This window comes from Cardiocondyla obscurior, linkage group LG07, assembly GCF_019399895.1.
Source record: "Cardiocondyla obscurior isolate alpha-2009 linkage group LG07, Cobs3.1, whole genome shotgun sequence".
Taxonomy (NCBI): Eukaryota; Metazoa; Arthropoda; class Insecta; order Hymenoptera; family Formicidae; genus Cardiocondyla; species Cardiocondyla obscurior.
Genome location: NC_091870.1, coordinates 1,960,355 through 1,979,940, shown reverse-complemented (window position 1 = coordinate 1,979,940; position 19,586 = coordinate 1,960,355). Strand labels below are relative to the sequence as shown.

The 19,586-nt window shown below is 44.9% G+C and overlaps 1 protein-coding gene across 4 annotated transcripts in view; it reads right to left on the bottom strand.

Annotated features, from left to right (window-relative positions):
* The window catches only part of LOC139104448 (uncharacterized), a 230,150-nt gene that overhangs the window by 94,628 nt on the left and 115,936 nt on the right, over window positions 1-19,586 (bottom strand). For all 4 annotated transcript variants that reach the window (XM_070659958.1, XM_070659956.1, XM_070659960.1 and 1 more), the window contains one exon: window positions 5,221-5,381. In XM_070659958.1, the coding sequence (XP_070516059.1) occupies window positions 5,221-5,308 (88 nt within the window). In that variant the 5' untranslated portion in view covers window positions 5,309-5,381. The remainder of the gene's footprint in view (window positions 1-5,220; window positions 5,382-19,586) is intronic.

The following is a 19,586-nucleotide window of genomic DNA, read 5'->3' as shown; positions in this document are numbered from 1 at the left end:
CGATCGCGCGAAACGTTCGTCCCGCTGAAATGGCTCCGGTGGAACGTTTGCATTCGTCGGGATCTAGGAACGGCGCCCCTGCGACTCCTTCTACCTCTTCCTCTTCGTCTCGAAAGACGCGTTTTTTTTTTCGCCGGTGCACCGCCGCGATCTACTCTCCGCGCTTGCACGTCGAGAAACTTTTTTACTTCCGAAGCGAAACGCTCCGCTCTCGAAACGCACTCGCCGAGAACTATGCAAATATACGCTAACAGTCAGCTACCTTGAGAGCTCTAAGTTGGATAATAAACGTCGAAAATTTTGCCGTCGAAACGCACCGCGTACCTTTCTGTATAATACAAAAGTCGAATGTGCGATCAGTTCAATGCTACTTCGGTAAAAATGTCATTAGCGTGATTAGATTTTTAGAAAAGGTTTATTTTAAATTATTTCGACTTTATTCTTAATTAAAATATTGGTAACAGCCAAATATCCTTGTACTTGTAAGACATCGCGGCCAATTTCTGGCATGATATAACTCGACGAGAGATTCGGAAAACTAACATTATATCCAATTATTACGTCCACCAGGCTGGATCACAGCGAACAGCCGTAAAACGCGTTATTGTGCCATTCGGCGAGACGTGGAATTATTATTCCTGCGTGTAATTTTTTTTTTTTTTTTTTTTCATACTGGCAATAAAAAGGCCAGTTATATGCCCGGCTTCGACGAGATTACGTATCGCGATAAATACCGTCCACTTGTTTTACGCCGTGCAGTACAAAATTCGTAGATTATTGCTTCGTATTACGCGACTCGCCTTTATTGCGCGCGTTTATACCTTTTTCGCCCGCCTGTATGCACCGGTGCTAATAATTCTTCCCTTTGCTCGGTCTCTCGTACGCGTTTTGTTGTTTCGGGATACGTGAACTCGCGGAGCTTTGTCCAGCGCGCTTTTCCGAGGAATAGACAACGACTTTAAACAGCGGTCCAATTTTATTGCTGTCCGAAGGGGACAAAACGCGAAAATGATTGACGGGAAAGGATTGGATGGCTCGACGAAGTTTCGCAGATTAAAATTTTTTTTCTAAGCCGTGAAACTTTCCTTTGCTATTTTCAATCAATAGATTTAATATAAATTGCAATTGCATTAAATAAAGACGTTTTATGTTCGAAAAGAAAATTTATTCTTTTATTAGACTCGGTAGACATCTTCTAGAGAGAGAGAGAGAGAGAAAGAAAACTATCTTAAATATTCCTACCGCTCTCTTAACTTAGACAGTTCGCGTCGGTGATCGGGAAATGCAGCGTCATATTCGCTTCAATTTTTGATGGGGCAAGTTTCTCTATCGCGGATAAATAAAGAAGCGCTCGTCAAGAAGACAGGCGTTTATCTTTCAGGAAGATCGGAGGAAATCGTATATAGGCGAAGCAAACAGCGTCCGCGAGAATAAAAAATGTATCCGCTAAGAAACAAGAAGTAGCTGCGGGGCGAATGGAGAGAGGATAGGAAAAGAAATACAATACATTTCTCTTGTCTCTCCTATTCTGAAATTTCGCAACATCCATCGTCTTATCGTATCCGCGGTTACGTGAACTCTTCCGCGCGTACTGGGACTCCGCTCGCCGAGGAATTTTATCTGACACCTACTTTGGCGAATGGCAAAAGAGAGGGAAAGTCGGGAGCGCGGAAAACTGGCAGATAGAAAAAAGAAAGATCGTAAAAAAAAAAAAAGGAAAAGAGAAAGAGAGAGGGAAAAAAATAAAAGAGAAAAGAAAAAGAGAAAGGAAGAGCGGAAGAAGCAGTCAAGAAAAAGAAAGGGAACGGACAGTGAAGTTCGAAATGTGACGCGAAACGTGCGACAAGCCGCGTTTAGTCGAGCCCGTTTACGGCCCCCCGATTCCACCCTGTTTCCCTTCCTTTTCTTTCTCTCGTTCTCTGCGCCCTTTGTTGCGCTCGAAATGCAAGGGCCGCCGTTTTGGCGAGCGCGATCTCGTTAATGGGATACGCGCCGTTCGTCGCGTCGCGCAACGTCTCGCCTTCTGGTTCTCGGCGAGATCAAAGCGAGCCTTGGGCCTGTCACGACGAGCAAACGGAGCTTTTCGAGAATGCCGGCCGTGGTATTCGCTTAATTGTATACTTGTATTTCTCGGTGTACGCAAGAGGCCCGCTCGTCGCCCGCGGCGCGAGCCGCTTTACCGCGAGATTGTATTCTCCGCGGCGACCAAAATTGTCATACCGTCGTCAACTGTAATCCGTAATCCGTTAGCGTGCGCGGTAATTACTAACCTCGTTACGATCAGCCTCGTGCCCTCTATCTTTAAATCTCAAATCAGCATCGCGATAAAGCAGCGTACGAATAAATTTTTAAGTAGTCGTAAACGGTACGCGTGCACGTTTGTTTAAATTATACTAATGTTAAGATTAAGCAGCGGCGTCAGACAACGGTGAAGGAGGTGACAAACACCGAGGGGGAAAAGAAATGTAATAAAAAAGATAGGAGGTACCGCGAAAGCTCGAGCGAGATAGCTAAGACAACGTGTTTATACGCTGTAAATTCGTCACTTGAGATATCGTCGTCTACGTCGTCGTCGCTTTCGTCGTCGCCAAGTTGTCTCGCTAAACTGAAGGGAACCGTTCGAACGTACAAGTATCTATGAGAGCTTCGTCAAGCAACGAAGTCGCTTCAGTTCGTCACGGTCGTATTGTCAGGCCGACAATCACGCGAGGCCTCCGTCGAAATTTAATCAAACAATTTTGCCTAGCGTCACGATTAAGAATCGTAATTTCATGGTTTTTTAATATATATTTTTTAAATATTTTTTATTGCAATTTTTTTTCGACGAATTTGTTGAATATTAACATTGATTCGAAAGCGCGTATATTTTCCAACTGATCGAGATTCTTCTATAATCAAGACTTTACTGATCGCAAAAATAATCACGCTGCTGTTCCAAAAGCAAAATCGGGTCGAACGCAAGTTGGATAATTCTTTAGGAAATCGTACGTTTGTATTCGCGAACGCGAGACCGCGAAATGCACACGTATCTGATTCGTCGATCACCGTCGCGCTAGACGTCTGCCTGTTGGGTCCATCGGCGTAATCAGCACACTTCGTTCCATTGTTTTCGAAATTGATTTTACGAAATTCGCGAGATTCGCGAGATTCGCGAGATCTTTTGAGACTCGATATTTCCTTAAGCGCAACCGAAAGAACTTTCGCGTTTGACATCGCAAAAATTATAAAAGGCAAATATTTTCAGAGCTATTTGAGATGTCAAACAGCAATTGCAGGTACATTTCCATGTTTTCATATAACAATCCGAAAGCAAATACTGGAGGCGAAGTTTACTTAAATTTATAGTCAGGCAAATATGAAAAAACATACGCGAGGCACGTTTGCGATGTAGAGTCGGTGGTGGAGGGTTCCTAAAATTTTCTCGAGCAATCGCGTTGGAAGCAGAAATAATCTTCCGACGTCTACTCGACAATGATTTTAATATGATAATTTTTGTTAAATTAAAAAGTCACGAAATCTGCGAAAACGAACTGCGAGGGACGTAATTATTCGGTTAGAATCTCTCGCATGTCAAATGCTTGTACCATCAGCGTTCAAATTAAAAAAAAAAAAATCTTTTATGATTTTTTCATTATAATTTTCTGTTTGAATATCGCGATGCATTATTCACCGTCGTTCTCTAAACGATCGTCTCCGGATGAGAGATGTACTCTAATTAAAAAAAAGCAGAACACTTTTAGTCCGCGCCGCGTGTAGAAACGCTATGAATAGTGGAACGTTAGAATTAACGATCGCGCCTCGGGAGTATTTATCACTTGAACGGTCTCGCGCGTCTCGAAAAAAGCTTGGGGGACCAACCGATACCACCCAGCGTCCCATCGATCGAACGCATTCTGCGAAGTGCAACCAAGGATTTACCGTCATTGGCGAGTCGCGAGGATCGTGGGACAATTTGTCCAGCGCTCGCTCGTACATTCTACTGCGCGGAGTTTCTCTCGAATGCAGCGGACCTTCGCGCATAATAGTTTTCCAGAAACGTATACACGGAAGTTCGTCGTCCGTGAGACTACTCCAAGTTCCTCTTCGTTCTTCCCACACGTTCTCTCGCTCTCTCTCTTTCTCTCGCTCTGTCTACGTTCACCTAACAACTATTTGCTTTCCAGGTGACCTTAATCTAGGAAATGGTCACTAAGAGGCGTTCTCTCTACAAATGTAGCTCCCGGAGAGGAGACACGGGGTAGAGCGAAGGCGAGAAACGGAGAGAAAGAGAGATCCGCGAGGCGAGTGAAAAGACGAGAGAAATAGATGATACCGCGGCTGAGGATGAAAGGTGTGGAAATATTTTGCTTATATCGTTGTCCCGAGTGGTGCACATACGCGCGCATATCCTTTTGTCAACACGCGATGTTGAGTAACCGCGAGTACGATCCTCGAAATAAGTCCGCGTACGTGCAAAGTTACAAGTGGCTAAAAGATCGGAAATGCAATATGTTTCCTCTTTCTGCTAAAATGTACGGTACGCGCCGAATATTCGCGGCAGCTGGTTTTACCTTACGTCGCGCACTGTGATTTCATTCGAATTCGCATGTGCTTCAGGAAAAATGTAACAAAAAAAAAAAAAAAGAAAAAGGAATCGATTCGCATACACATACCGCATACGATACATAAAACATATTTAAAGGGATTTTTTTTTTCTAAACGGATAAAGTAGCTCGATATAATTCTCAATTTTTTCCGAGTATCCTGATAAAAGAAAAAAAAAAGGAAAAAATAAAAAAAATCTAAAGTCAAACCCGCGTTCGAATGCCTCTCGCTGAAGTATTTCTGCGGCAAAAATCCATCGCGCGAAACCTTTTGATTGTCGGGGAGAGGGATGCGTGAAATAAACGAAGAAATAACGTGCGATAACGTATTTTCACGCTTGTCAGCGAATGTGCAAATAGCGTGAAATTGACAGACGGATGCTCCGTGGGGACGGAAATATGCGCTATCTCAAAACTCGGGGATACAACGGCGCGTCTAGCAAGCGCGAGTTTCACAGAAGGCGGGCGGGGAGAAAGAGTAAAACCGCGCGATTATTCTCGTGGAAATTCGTCGTAGCCACGAAAAGGCGGAATTCGTAACGACCATCGTCGCAGTCGCTGTCGTCGACGTCCCCGGTATCATCGTCATTGTCTTCCCGGCGGCACAAAACGTTCGTTCAAGACGGAGGTTTCTTACCTCCTTGCCGGGAGCTGAAGGCGCCGGTGCTTCCTGCGATGATTAGAAGCAGCAGCGGGCTTAATAAGACTCTCGAGGAAAGCGGCATCTTTCCTATACTCCTCTACCGGCGCTTGCGCGACACGGGCTACCCTTAGCCGACTTCCCTCATCACAGCCTCCCTGTAAGAATAAAAGATAAGAAATGAGAACGCGCAACGAGCTTGGTTTCGTCAACGAAAATGAGTCTTGCATAGAGGCGCCTTTACCCGTCAGACAAATGGCGTGCCATCGAGACGCGACAGACGCACATTTACCGGGCGATTTTGAGAACATTTCTGACACTCGTTACGTTTGTGATAAATAAATATATATATATATATATATATATATCTAGGAACTGGAACGAGCGGTGTCATTAGCGCGGTAGCTTAGAGCAAAAAAGGTATCCTATAACTAAACGCGCGGTATTTTTATTCGCCGCGTGATAATGGTTAATCGATAAAACATCCCGAGATATCAGACGTGGATGGATCTCAGCTTTTTCACCGCGGCGCGTCAGCGTGCGAAGTCACATTTTGAATAGACATCAACGGCGGACTCGACGTTCCGCCGGAAAGCGGAACGACTCGTTTCTTGCGCTCGGAAATGGCCAGCGGCCCGTGTTCGCCGTTGAATGGCAACGCCCGGGTTATCTTTCCCACCGTGTTTCCTCGGTTTACTTATTTTTCGCCCATTCTTACGTCGCTCGCAAACAGCAGGAGAATACGAGAACGAAGTAGACCCAGAAGGCAGGGCGAGACGGGTCGAGACATCGGGGACAGGGGGACGTGGACGGCCCCCGAGGCGCGTTGGGTTTCCATTATGCTAAACCGCAAATGGAGTCCTGCGATCGAGTGTCTCTCCGCGGCCGCCCCCGGAGGCGTACAATGCCACTGGTATAAGGCTCCTAAGGTGTAATGTTACGTAGAAATTAAATTCGCCCGTATTCTCCCGTGGTGTACGCGCGCTTTTGCCCGTCCGTTCCGTCTCTTCTCGTCCGCGGCTCCTGCCGACACCCCCTCCTCCCAACATCCGTGTCACCGCGAATTCGTCACCGTCGTGTCGCAGGGTCGCGACGAAAGTGCGCGACACTCGAGCTTTTTTACGTGGCAACGCATTCGCGACGTTGACTTTTGCGGCACCCCGCGAGAACCAGCATCCGGCGTGACGGTGAATCGCGCGGGACATTAATGGGTACACCGTGTACATAAAAGCCGGTGTCGTTCAACGTGGATCTTTTTACAAACGACACATTTAATTCTTCGACGTATTAAATTAAAAGAAAAAAGAATTTATTTTTTTTTGTATTTTTTATTAACGTTGGAAGTTCGTTGAGTCACGTAATATTAAAAATTAAATTTTTTTTTCTTTTCTCACGCAGCATCGAGAAATTTAAATTAAAAGTCGGGCAGAAATTAAGCGGAAACTTAATTAAGCGCGATATCAATCGTACGTAATATTTTCCTGTACGTCTTTCTCGAAATTTTCCACGTTAGGCAGTTCCGCGAGGAAAACGCGACGTATGCACAACCGACGAATATTGGCGTTTCGAGGTTTTCCACGACGCAGCTTTTCCTCTCAAGGACTCGATTACAGGCGAACAATTTTATTTGGATACCACGACCGCTTTTTCATATCGAGCTCCCCCCTTTTTCGCCGTGGCCACCGACGGTTACAGCAACTTGTTATATCGCGTCGGTCGCTTTCACGATGCTTTCACCGCGGAATTTAAAGATCTTTTTAGTTCTCCTCGCAACTTATAAGCGTTTGATCGATTCCCGGTAAACGTTAGATTTGCAGCTTTGACGTAGGACGATATCGAGATATACGCACCGTATTTCGCCTCGCTTTTAAGATTACCGTAGCATGTAAATATCCAATATCGAGTACGTCAAAAGCCTGAGCAATCTTTCAGCAATTAAAATAAATATTCCATGCAGATCGACGCTAATCACGTATGGACGGAAAGAAAAAGTTATCTTTTCGCATTTTTATTCGTATTAATAAAATCGAGTATATCGTTTTCGAGAAAAGATGAGCGGATTTAAATAAAATCTATTCGCCCGAGGAAATAAGAAATCATTTTCCGGGCAACTAGTTGTGATATTTGAAGCGACATAAATTATTTTCTTACTAACTGATGCAGCGAATAATTAATACGATGACAAAGTTCAATTAAAATTTCGAGATAACATCTGCCAGGAGTACAAGCGCGGGGAACTGAGGGAGGGAACTTGGAAATGGAAAGCTAATTTCATTTCAGAGAGCTGATCTCTCGCTGTCGTAATATTTGCGCGGAAAAAAAAAATCTTTTTTTTTTATGGTTTTCGAAGCATAACGAGTTTAAACCGCAACTCACGACAAGTCATTACCATTACATTTTCTGCCTTTTCCTCCGACATTATGCATCGCAAATGAACATGAAAATTAAGACACACTTTCATCGCATGTCGTCTTGCGCGGGACTAATTCCGTATTTGATAGAAACAAAAAGCAAAGTTATATAAAAAATAAAAAAAACATATAAAAAATTAAAATACAAAATGCCACAATAATTTCATGATTCCAGGCAACGTATCTTCAAAATAAAGATATCATTTTTCTCGTTAAAAGTGTCAATTGGAAAAAAAAAAGATATCCAATTTTATTTCATAAATATTTATGATTAATTTATTCGTCGTGAAAGATGGATGGGAAGTAGATGTTAATAAAAAAAAAAATTGCTATGCAAAATATTTGAATCTATCGGATGCTTGATAAAAGCGCACATCAGAAAATCGCTGAAGTTTCATCTATTCCACCAGATATTCTAACGGTTCCGATACACCCGACATTTTAAACGCTCGACATCTTTTTCCTCTCGTTTTACGTGACAATACACGTGGATTCTAGGATCTAGTCAGCTTCCAAACAACACCGGAGATTTACAATGTTGGTTCAACGTTTACCTGCAGTGTCGTATGTTTAGAAGACAAAGAATAACAGGTCGAGTAAGAGGAAAAGGGTGGCGAGAAAGACGGAAAGCGAGAGATAAGACCATCCAACAACATTGTTTCTTCCCACGGAACATCCTTGTCGTTTTAAAGCCAGCTTCGCAGCGTAGGCGAGCTTCCGCTTTGACGGTTTCCTTATTGATCGCACAAATTGTATTCCTCGAACCTAAGGGATTGCAATATTGGCGCGACGCGATTGCGATGATATTGTCGAGGACGATGCGAGAAATTGGAAACGGAGAACTGAAAGAATTCGCGGGAGTGGAGAGCGTCTAAATAAACCTGTTCGTAAACCGACGCTGCCAACGCGCACCTTTCGAATAATGAAATAATATTTTATCGCGATTATTTTATTTTATTTATTCGTATTAATATTTTTTTTTTTTTTCAACGTTAACTTTCTCACGCGGTAAGTCGGAATATATCATTCCAAATTCTGAAGCAAAGATCTTATCTCTAAAGTCGCGAGAATTCGCCGTTCTGCGAGAAATCCCGCGACGATTTCTTTCCCCGAAAGCTGCCCAATGTGACGTGGGATATTATCCGCTCAAGAAGAGCCTCAATTTGTCCACTGCGAACTTTCTATAAAGTCGCGGTATGAAATAGCGGCCGGGCGTCTTAAAAATCGAGGAAAATATTTCACGCGCAATCGATACGCTGCCACGCTCAGCGGCTTGCGAGATGCAAATAGACCACTTTCACGTGTCATCGCTTATAAATCTCTCTTCGCGCGGATTCTTGCCGGAACACGGTGCGGAGAGTAAACGATGGATACGATGTCAAACGCGCGCGGACGAGAACGGCAATGCGCTGTAAAAAAAAAAGAGGAGGACGAGTGGAAAATAAGGAAAATAGGAGAGATACCACGCGAACAAACAACGCGAGCTTTATCCACCGGAAAATTTTTCTGCGGCTCACAACTAGGACGTTTACGTAAATGAGGTTTTACGTTTGCTCGTCCCTTTAATTTTTCGATTATCTCAATTATTACTCGCTGTAATAGTTTTATCTCGATTATTTTCCCTGTTTAAAACTGATTTCGAATCTCTACGCGAAAGTTAAAAAAAAAAGGAAAAAAAAAAAAATACGTTCGACGTTAGCCCGTTTCTACGCAAACCTCTTCTTCTTTTGTCCCGTCTAGTACCGCGCGTCTCGAGATCGGCCATTTGCCAGACGAGATTGAAGATTTGCGCCGCTGGCTCGCCGGTTATTATCGCCGAAGCGTATAGATGAAGGTAAAAAAGAATCGAAAGGCGGGCGCGAAGGAGGGGAGATAAAAATGGACGATGACGGGAAAGTTGAGATAAGACAAAAAAAAAAAAAAAAAAGAAAAAGTAATTCGACGAAGACGGAAAGGCGAAGGGGCAAGGGGGAGGAAAGAAAGAATGGAATCGCACTGATTTAACCCCCGCGGTGGAGATCCCGGACAATTCTCCTCGTCGTCGTGAGATAGAGGGAAGGGACGACAATATTGTGACGCGGGACGCAAACTTGGTCGGAACTTTGATGGACGATCCGACAACGATGAAGCTAGACCGCCGTACTTCCGTGAAGTGGAAGAAGATACGATCGCGTAGCTCCTCGTGCCACGTAGCTCTCGTCCTTTCGAGCTGGAGCGAGTTGCGTGAACTTACATCTCGAGTGTACGCTCAAACGGGGCGACGCTGCTTAGCTACTACTTCGGTTCGACGACATTTTCCGCCGTGTCCCACAAAATTAAAGCGTCTTCTCGCGAAATAATTTCAAAGGCCCTTCGCGATCAGGCCCGATCGATGATGTCTCGCGTTTCAGTCGTTCTCGTCCCCCGTAATTATCCCTCCTCGTCGTCCCCCCTGCGTCACGTATCGCTCGGATAAACGAAGGTACAATTTGCCGCACGCGCTTTCCCTTTTGCCACGTCGTTTCGTACCGCAGAGAATTCCTCCCGGCGCCGACGACGACGGCGATCACGGGGACGATTCCGCCGCCTGTCTCGTGATTCCCGGCATTCCCTATCTCTCGATCCCTCGTACTCGCCAGTGACACGAGGTATGCGATTCTCCGCTTGCCGCGTGGAGCCAATTACATCGTAAGAAACGTTAACTTAGTTTGTCAAGCAGTTAGCGCGAGGGAAGGCAGTCTTACCTCCCTCGATGGTACGTGTACATCCCTGGCGATAACGCCGCTGCGGGACGAGGAGATATCAAGTTATAGTTGGTAGCATCTCGCCGCTCGCTCACTCTATCCGCTCCGTCCGCCAATACGTGTATAAAGGGATGGGCGGAGGGAGAGGCCAGAAATTCCTGGATCGACTGTGCAAATTGCAGGAGTCCGATACGACGCTAACTTCCGCGGTCCCTCTCTCTAACCGTAGTAGCAGAAAATCCAATTTCGCGGGCTTAAACGACAAATTGGCGAACAATAATAATAGCGTAATCCTAGATCTGTTTTATTTTATTTCTTTTTTTTTTCAAACACAGAAACGCCGCGGTCGCGGGTATTATTAATGCCTTCCGTCGAATCGATATCTAACGAAAAGCGGGCTAATTTACGACGCACGCCAAGATCGACTGGATTATACTTACACGTGTAATCGCTACTAAAGCTTCACCTCAAACATTCCTCCTCCCCTGCATTCCGTCGCGCTGACTCGGACGGGGAATTAACGGGCGTATATCAGAAATCGGGTCATGCCTCGGCGTCGCAAGGGCGCTATAAAGTTCCCTTGAATTCTGATGAACGAGGTACGAAACCAATTCCGCGGCGCGGTAACCAATTATGTCGTAAGAAACGGTGTTCCCCGGCGAGTTACGGTGACGTCTCGCAAGGTATATCGCGCTCCCGAAGGTTCGGTTGCAAAACTTATTCTATTTGTGAGAGGGTATTGTCGGTCGGGAGCGACTGCGGAAAGCTTTTCCGCGAAAAACCTGCGTCGGGAGCACGAAAGACGGTGCTGCGTGGAGTTCGAGATATATGATAATAAATTTTTTTCGCGAAATTTTAAATTGGCAAAAAAAAAAGGCGTTTTGATTATTAACGTTGCAGATCGACGCGCATTGTCTATTTTCTTTCAACAACGGCGGAAATAATATTCCCGCGTCGCGGACACGCGCGATAAATGCCAGACACGTGTGTAGTTAGGCGGAAACGCGCGAAAATCCGTGCTTCTCGTACGCGCTCCCCCGACACCCGGCGAAAGGAGAATGTGGCCGACAGGGGTGGCTTCGACACGGGGAGCTAAGCCGAAGTCTTCGAGAGCGGCCACGAGGGTGGTGTTGGCGGCGACGGCGTGTGGTGAGGCGAATCGAACGAAGTCGTGCTAAGCAACTTAGATTAGTTGAATCGACTGGTCTCGGCTGGCGAACCGCCAGGCCAAATTGTCAAGAGAATTGCTCTCCAGGTCTTGCCACCGTGTTCGGGGTGGCGGGCCTCCTTGTCGGGCGGGAAGGTAGAGAGGAGGGGGGTGGTTACGCGGAAACGAGCGCGCGCCATTTCCTCTTCCACTTTTCACCGACGTGTTCTTTCATGCGCGGCGAAACAAAGACGGGGGAGGTCCGTGACGTAGACGGAAATCTAATTCGCGAAAATGGACGTCGTTGATTGTATTCCTCGGACCCCGCATGTCATGCCAGCGGCGGATCGCGCGAAGATCCTCGTGAAATTTTTCGCGATTCAGCGAGCGGCTGGTTCTTACGTGCGCGCCACCATCCGAATTGGACCACGACATATTCCCGTGAAATCATTTCGCTTTATCGACAGACGCGTCAATATATGGGGGGCTGGAACGCGCGAGAAAATCACCTGCAACATTGCATTTAGTGACGTATCTTCGAAGCACATACAGAGTTCCGCGGAAAAATTGGATTTCGCAGCCGCATCTTCCGCGCCGTGGAGGATTATCACACTTTTAGATGCAAAACGGTCGGCAATTTTCCCAATGTTAAGGCATAATATTGTGTTATTCTATATTGTAACGTAATAATACGTAATTCGCGTAGGACACGTTATGTAATTATTACATGAAATATTGCAGGACATAATAGCATTGTGTTTACGGTGTCAGTTTCTAGCGTTTATAATGAGAAAGTGATTATTGGATTCAACACAGAATCGAAACAATGCACGCGTTATTGTTAAATCCACCGCAACGCATATCATTGCCGAAACTAATGCGACACTATTGCGATAAAAGATAGTTACGTCCGTATTAATGTAATTTGCCAACAAGCAGTTCTAAATTTCGTTCTTTTTTTATTTTTTTTTTAAACGAAAAAAAATATTTTTAGATATATTTACGCAGACACTTTCTGCGAGAATTTATCTTCTTTAATTCACCTAAAATATTTCGTCCGTATTACACATAGACTTATCAGACAGAATTGCAAAACGTCATCGGACTAAACTGTCCAATAAAATCGAAATTAAGTGATCTCTCCGTTCAGTATCAGTTTCGAGTACACTGAAAGCACGAAAACCGAGAGAATCGACAACTCGACTCCGGCGTTTTCGACCGTCGACGGGATACGACCAGCGGTAAAAATGATGGGTGACCGTCTCGGAGGCAAACTGGCCGACTCGCTCGTGCTCAGCTTACCGCTCGTCAAAGCGCCTTTATCTAGATCCTTTATTTCCGTCCCGATCGAAGTTGTACGGGTACGCCGATTCGTTTTATTGGATTCCGCGTAAGGGCGGCGCCGTTTTTCCGAGTTGCCGAGTGGCGAAGAAACCCCCGGGTGCGTCCTCATCCATCATCCGTCCGCGCGGTGCGCCGAGTCATTTAACAAACGTCTCCTCGGGATCGCATATTGCGCCGCTTGCTTGCTCGTCCGTACATTTGCGTTTTCACGTCCGCCAGGTTTGACCGCGACGTCGCGATAATAAGCGCGTTTAGCTGCACGAAGCGTACGCACGGTGCAGGAAAATAAATCGTAATCGCAAATTTAAAATAAAAAAAAAAAAAAGATTCCGAATAAAATCAAACAGTTTTTTTTAGTTCGGCACAATTTTTACGAAAAATGTTTCAATGGTTTATTTTACTTTATTTTATTTTTTTTCTTTAGTAATATTGTTTAAAATTAATAATTAAAAATTGCTAATTAAAAATACATTTGCTAAATATTAAGTTCGGGATATCGCTTTCATTCCTCCGTCTCGAGGCTGCGTTTATACATGCAGATGTTGCCCTTGCGATTTTAACGTTTTATAGAAAAGGAAGGATAATCTCTCCTCGTTCAATTTCCCAAACTTGGTAAAACTTTATAAAACTAATGGAATAGCTGCTCTCATATCGCCATATACCGACGTCATAACTCGTTCAACTGTAAGATAAACGAACCAGCGAGTTCGGCCCCGCCAGTCAAGCGCCTTTCGTGCTCCCGCACGTTCGCAGTAATAATAAAAACGGCGGTCGAATTTGTCAGGGAGCGATGCGGAGAGTGGTTCATATTGATCAAATGCTGTGCTAGTTTCCGCGCGCGATCGATAGCGAAAGCTACTCACCGGCTTCCAGCAACGGAGGCACGGTCCTTCATATTTCTGCGTGTTTAACAAATCACGATCCATTTTTGCATACATCGCACCGCGCCCGCATTGTAATTGTTCTCGTTCACGTTGTCGCCGTCGTCCTCGTCGTCGTCCGACATTGTTCCGCATTAATAATTTTTCCTGAATGTGGTCTGCCGTGCGGCCAGAACGTTGTTTCTGCCCGTGGATCCTTGCATTATTAATTTCGAAAGGAAGGTTTTCGGCGCCGCTTTAATCGAATACCTAATAATGATCGCGCGGCTTTGTACGAGTCGAAATATTTAATCCTCGACGTTCGGGGACCGTCCTATTCCCCGTGAAATTAGAATGTTGCCTGCCGGCGCGAGAGCGCCAAGATTAATTGCAGCAACGTCTTAACGGTCGTTACCGTCCTATCGAGGAGGTAAAAAAAGGCCGATCTCTCGACTGACTTATCGCGAACCGCATCTAATGTTATTAATGACCCCGCGATCGATCGACGTCGTCGATAATTAAGAAGGTTTAATCTGGACATTTTCGAGGAAGTAGCGTTCGCTGTATTCCGGATATTGAAGACTGACCGGAAAAAGACGATTTTATCGATAGCTACATTTTTCTACCCCGCAAAAAGTCTCAGGAATGAGGTTCGAACTTTCTTGCGATGACATCGGAGAATCGCTTAATATATAAAGTGATCTATTACATATCGATTTAAAAAGTTAACAAGTATCAAAAACATTAGCGATACCGCGAGGGAAAATTCACGTAAAACGCTATTAATTATTACGAGAAAACGTTTTGTAACAAAATTTTATATATATTTATATAAAAAAAAGGGCACACGCGGGGTATGCGACGTATCCGCGCGTGGATGTTTAAATAAGCGAAACGTTCGGCACGGTTGTCGCGCGGTTGCAGATGTTACCGTCTATTATTTATGCCTGCACATGCGAGATAAAGAATTCATAGCGACGATGGGACCCTGTTTGTAGGTACTTTTGTACGTGCACCACCCTCGGCACGGTTCACTCACTCGACACGCGTTTGACATTCGGCGCTCTCCGTGTTACAAGCCTGTTATCAGTTCCCGCGGCGATCCGGCCGGCGCGATAAACCGAAGATCGATCGCCCGACAATCAAAACGCGACTTTACTCTCAGATTCGTTTACCGGTCTCATTAATTTTCACCCGTCTCCCGACGACGTTGGACCACCAATTATCTCGCGGTCCGACTTCCATCGTTAACGATCCCTGATTTCTTGCGGGGACGCACGGCCATCAACAACCACGGTCCGGTAATGCGGACACTGTCTCGGAAACTGATACCAGTTGTCCAAGACGGATGAACGTTAGTGTGGAGGGTAGCTTTATCGGCCGACTCGAAATCCTTATCCGTCCGGAAGGTTAATCTCGGTGAATCCCTTTCGCGGGGCGTTATCTCCTTTAGGTCCAGATCTTATATAGCGTTTCCAACGGGGAGGAAGGGGGCGACGTTGTGCTCGCTACAACGCTAACGACGGCGACGGCGACGATGACGTCGGCACCATTGATCTCGTCGCCACAGGCGTCGCCGGGAACTTTTCGATTTCTCAATAAATCTCGATGCTGCCCCGTTTTCATCCATTTTCCGCTTTCCGTTTTCCCCAAAACCTATCAAACTCTTCCTGTACTTTTTGTCTTTCTTTTTCCTTACTCGTACTCTTTTTCCTTTCTGTATAATTTATTTCTGCGTTTTATTTAATTTCTTTTTTCATAAAAAAATATAAATAATAAAAATAATTTTATTTCGGAAAGTAATAGACTTCGATATCGACTCGGTTCGAAGTCTGTCGTAAATTATCTCGGTATAACAATTGGCGCGATCGATGCCGCAGCGCAGATATCGTTCCAGGAAACTCTACCTCTTCGTCTTGCAGCTTCCTGCGGTGCGCTTTCCACGTGAACACCTCTACGGCGGAGGTACCTTACACCGCGGCGATAACCATGAAAATTTTGCAAAGCGCTCGGGCTCAATTTTTACAAATCGCCGCGATGGAACTGTAAACTGCGATTTCTCGTTATAAACGTTACAAGCCAATAGAATACGAAACCGGAGATAAAACCGATGCGTTACGAGAACCATAAATCGTTCTTTCTTCGTGCTGGCTGTTCGCGTAATAAAAGCGACGGAAGTTAGATAATAGATAGCCGGGCTATTTTGAGGCGCCGTTCTTAAATATACCGCGAGATTTCTTCGGGGAAAAATCTGTCCATTCAAATCCAGCGCAGACGATTCGCGAATTAAAGTCGCCGATGCCGCGGGAATACAGGGAAAAATCACTGCAAATATCCCACCCTCCCTTCCCCCCTCCCTCGACTATAAACCCGTTGTAAATTGGGACATCGCACTCTTTCGACGCTCCGATCTACAAAGTCGCGATTTGTTGGTGTAGGCGTAAGCTGATTTCGACGTCTGGCTCGGTGAGCACCGGGGATTCAGCTGCCATCGTCCTTGGCGTTCTTGCCCGTACCTCGGTTTGCGGATTGGAATACGCTCCGGGCTGATACGACGTCCGATTCGAATTACGATCCGCGACTGTTCGAATGCTACCGGGCAAAGCGTTCTCTCCGGCGCACCCTCGTAAAATCATATCTCACGATCGATCCGCAGCATGCATCCGCCGCATCGCATATTCGGTGAATCGGTTGCTCGCGGGAAGGGGCCAACGCTCGCGGAGAAAAAAGGCTCCGGATCAATAGCGAGAGCTATTAATATCGGAGAAACAACGTCCAGGACATTTATCGCCATACTTATTTATAGATCTAATAAAAGCTTTTATGCTCTACATATTGATTTTTTTTTTTTTTGTATTACATTAAAAGAATAGGGCTATTTTCCATTAAAGGGAAAATAAAACTTTGAAAAATGCCCGATGTCGCAAATCTCGTCATATTTAATACATTTGAGATATTTTTAACGTCGTGCATTTTTAAAAAAATTGGCCGCGTCAATAAAAACATGAAACTTTTATATTACATTTGAAAAATAAAAATAAAAATAATAAAAGCTGCAGTTAGATGGCCGTTATAATGGACTGTTTCGGCTCGCATCGATCTCCGAACGCCAAAATTGGCTGAATTGTTCCAATTAAGTTACTAATTTCGCTGGCAGACGGCTAAAATTAGAAAATAATAATGTTACGAGGCCGTTAAAAACATGTACGGTTATCCGAAAGCGATTAGCGAGGAGATAAGAGCGCGGCCGACCGCGCTCGACCCGCTATCGGATTTACAGCTTAATGTATGGCGAAGGATAAAAACTTCTCCCGAGGGTGGGGCGAGAACGCGGGCGGGAGCTACGCAAGATGCGCGAATGTGCATCAAACTGCGAGAATTATGTAACTACCTATGTAGAAATAGCGCAAAACATTCCAGGAACTTCCGAAGTTCCCAACAACATTCGTGTTACTAGCCCGGCACTTCGTGTCAGTAAATGTAACGAGTTCTGCAGTTTCTACCTATCCAATTTTCCGTCTCTTTCCGTCCGCCCGCACCTTTCCATCGACTCGAAAGGTAGTCAAGAGAAATAACGCATCTGACTTAATCAGACGTCAAAATGAAAGTACGAGACATTAATCGGATCGCGAGACGAACTTGTTGTGAACGGTGGAATATCTTGCCTTCCGCGCGCGCATACGCTGTCCCTCAATCACGAGAGACTAAAGTATTTCCATATTTTAGACACCTACATAATAATCAAAAAAGTTTAATCGTTCAGCGTAGACTGAATTTCATCTGAATTTTTAACTCGTCAATTTTATCCAAATTATCCAAATTATCTAAAATATAATATAAGCGTTCGTCTTATTACGAATGCTCGGAAATCAGATTTCCGAAAGAGTCACGCGCTCGCCGGAACTCGGTCAGCGTCGTTCGCTGCGGCGGGAAGGTAATAAGTTTTATACACTTTTTCTCCCGTACCTAATTTTCCGTCTCTTTCGATCTTTTCTTGAAAGACTTTTCGCCATCGCCTCGAGGCTCGAAAGAGAATCAGCGCGCTGACTTAATTAGGCGTCGAAGTGGAATTAGGAGTCAACAATGGGGTCCGCCGCCGGTCGCTGTGTTTCTCTCGCTTTTCTCAGCTTTTTTCCCAGTACGAACTCCTTTCGCTTCTTCACCGATTTCGTCCTACCGCAGGAATCGGACGCGCACACAGACACACGTATTCTTTCTCTTTTACTCTCCGTGAGTTCATCTTGTCCCGCAAACTAGACCACGCTCCGTAGGTCCTTTCGCCTCGTCTTTAGTCCTTCGCTCTTGCACGCGGTCGAAATTGCGGCTACCAACCGCTCTCGAGGTATCCAGGAAATCACGAAGAGAGCTTTGCCTTTCGCCTGCTCGAGACGAGGGGGGAAGGGGAGAGGAAAAGGGATCGATGAGAGTACGTGTAAGCCGATTTCGAGCGGAGCGTTCGATAGCGACCGCCTCGCGTTACGCCGAAACAAAGCGACCGCGGACAGATACCGGGGATCTTGCTGCATCTTTCATTTCTGACGATTTATTTGTCGATCACATATACGCGCCCGCGATAAATTACCTACGATTTGGCAGGACACGATTTTAAATTTACGGCCGACGTGTAATAAATAAATGCATTCCTGAGATTTATACTGCCTAATAAAAATATATATTTTTTTCATCCCTACAAAGGGTCGACAAAAAAAAGAACAAAAAAAAAAGAAGAAAAAAAAAACGGCGGAACCTTTTTCGAATTAAAAAATTATTAAATAGTCACGTTTTATAATTCGATAAAAAAAAAAAAAAAAAAAAAACAAATGACGATCAAACTGCCGGCTCGTATTAAAATGTTGCGGCCCACATCAACCGTTTGCGCGATGCCGTTTTATAAAAACGAAATCTCGGGACTTTGACCTAAGTCTTTCCGCGCACGAAGACATCCGGTGCGGACATCGGGGCCGGAGATGGAGAGGCGGTGGCGGAGGTCGGGAGCGAGTTGTATCGAAGTAAGCCGATTTTATGGGTTTTCTCGCGGGGAATACCCACTTCGTTTCTCCGGACCGCACCAAACGACCTGCTGACTCTGTGGAAAAGTGACTACTCCCCGTCCAATGGTAGTCGAGGACGTGCGAACTTATACGCCGCGCGCCTCAAAATTTTCTCTTCCCGCCTGGCCTCATACGTACCGAGGACCCTAGTATTTATTCCTGTAAGACCGACTATTGCTTTTATCGCCGGCGATTTCGCGAAGCCGCGAAGCGGCAATTTAGCTACATTAGAGAGACGGCGATACGAGCTCGCGAATAACATTAAAAGTTCAAGCTTCAATTATAACGTTGATATATCTTGCCACGATAAACGTATTCAATTCGAATGCATTTCCGTACGAAATTTATTATTTCTACAATAGTACAGAACTATTTATTATTGTCTTCATATGGATTTATTAACTTGTATAATAAATGCGTACGTGCACGATAATAATTGCGGTGGGTACGTTGTCTCGGTAACAAAATTATTACGATATTATGACGTTGAAATATATAATATAAAGGCGTATATATTATTTATCGGAGGACGAAATATCGGCTAACTAAAGAGAAAATTTATCCGGCTCGGTAGTCACTGCTTCTACGCGAACTAGTTTTAAGTTTCCAAGGTGAGTAATGCTCCTAAAGGAAGAAGTTTGGAACCTATTTTACTTAAAGGAGATTTTATGAAGTTATGTATGGCGCAGTGAAGTTCGTTAGTTGATAGAACAATCTGTTTTCTTTTAATTCGTTGCAATTAAAATATTCTTCTCTTGCCGCGCGCGCTTTGCTGAAAAAGTAAACGCAAGTTATTAAGTTTTATTCAATTTCTTCGTTACTGCCGT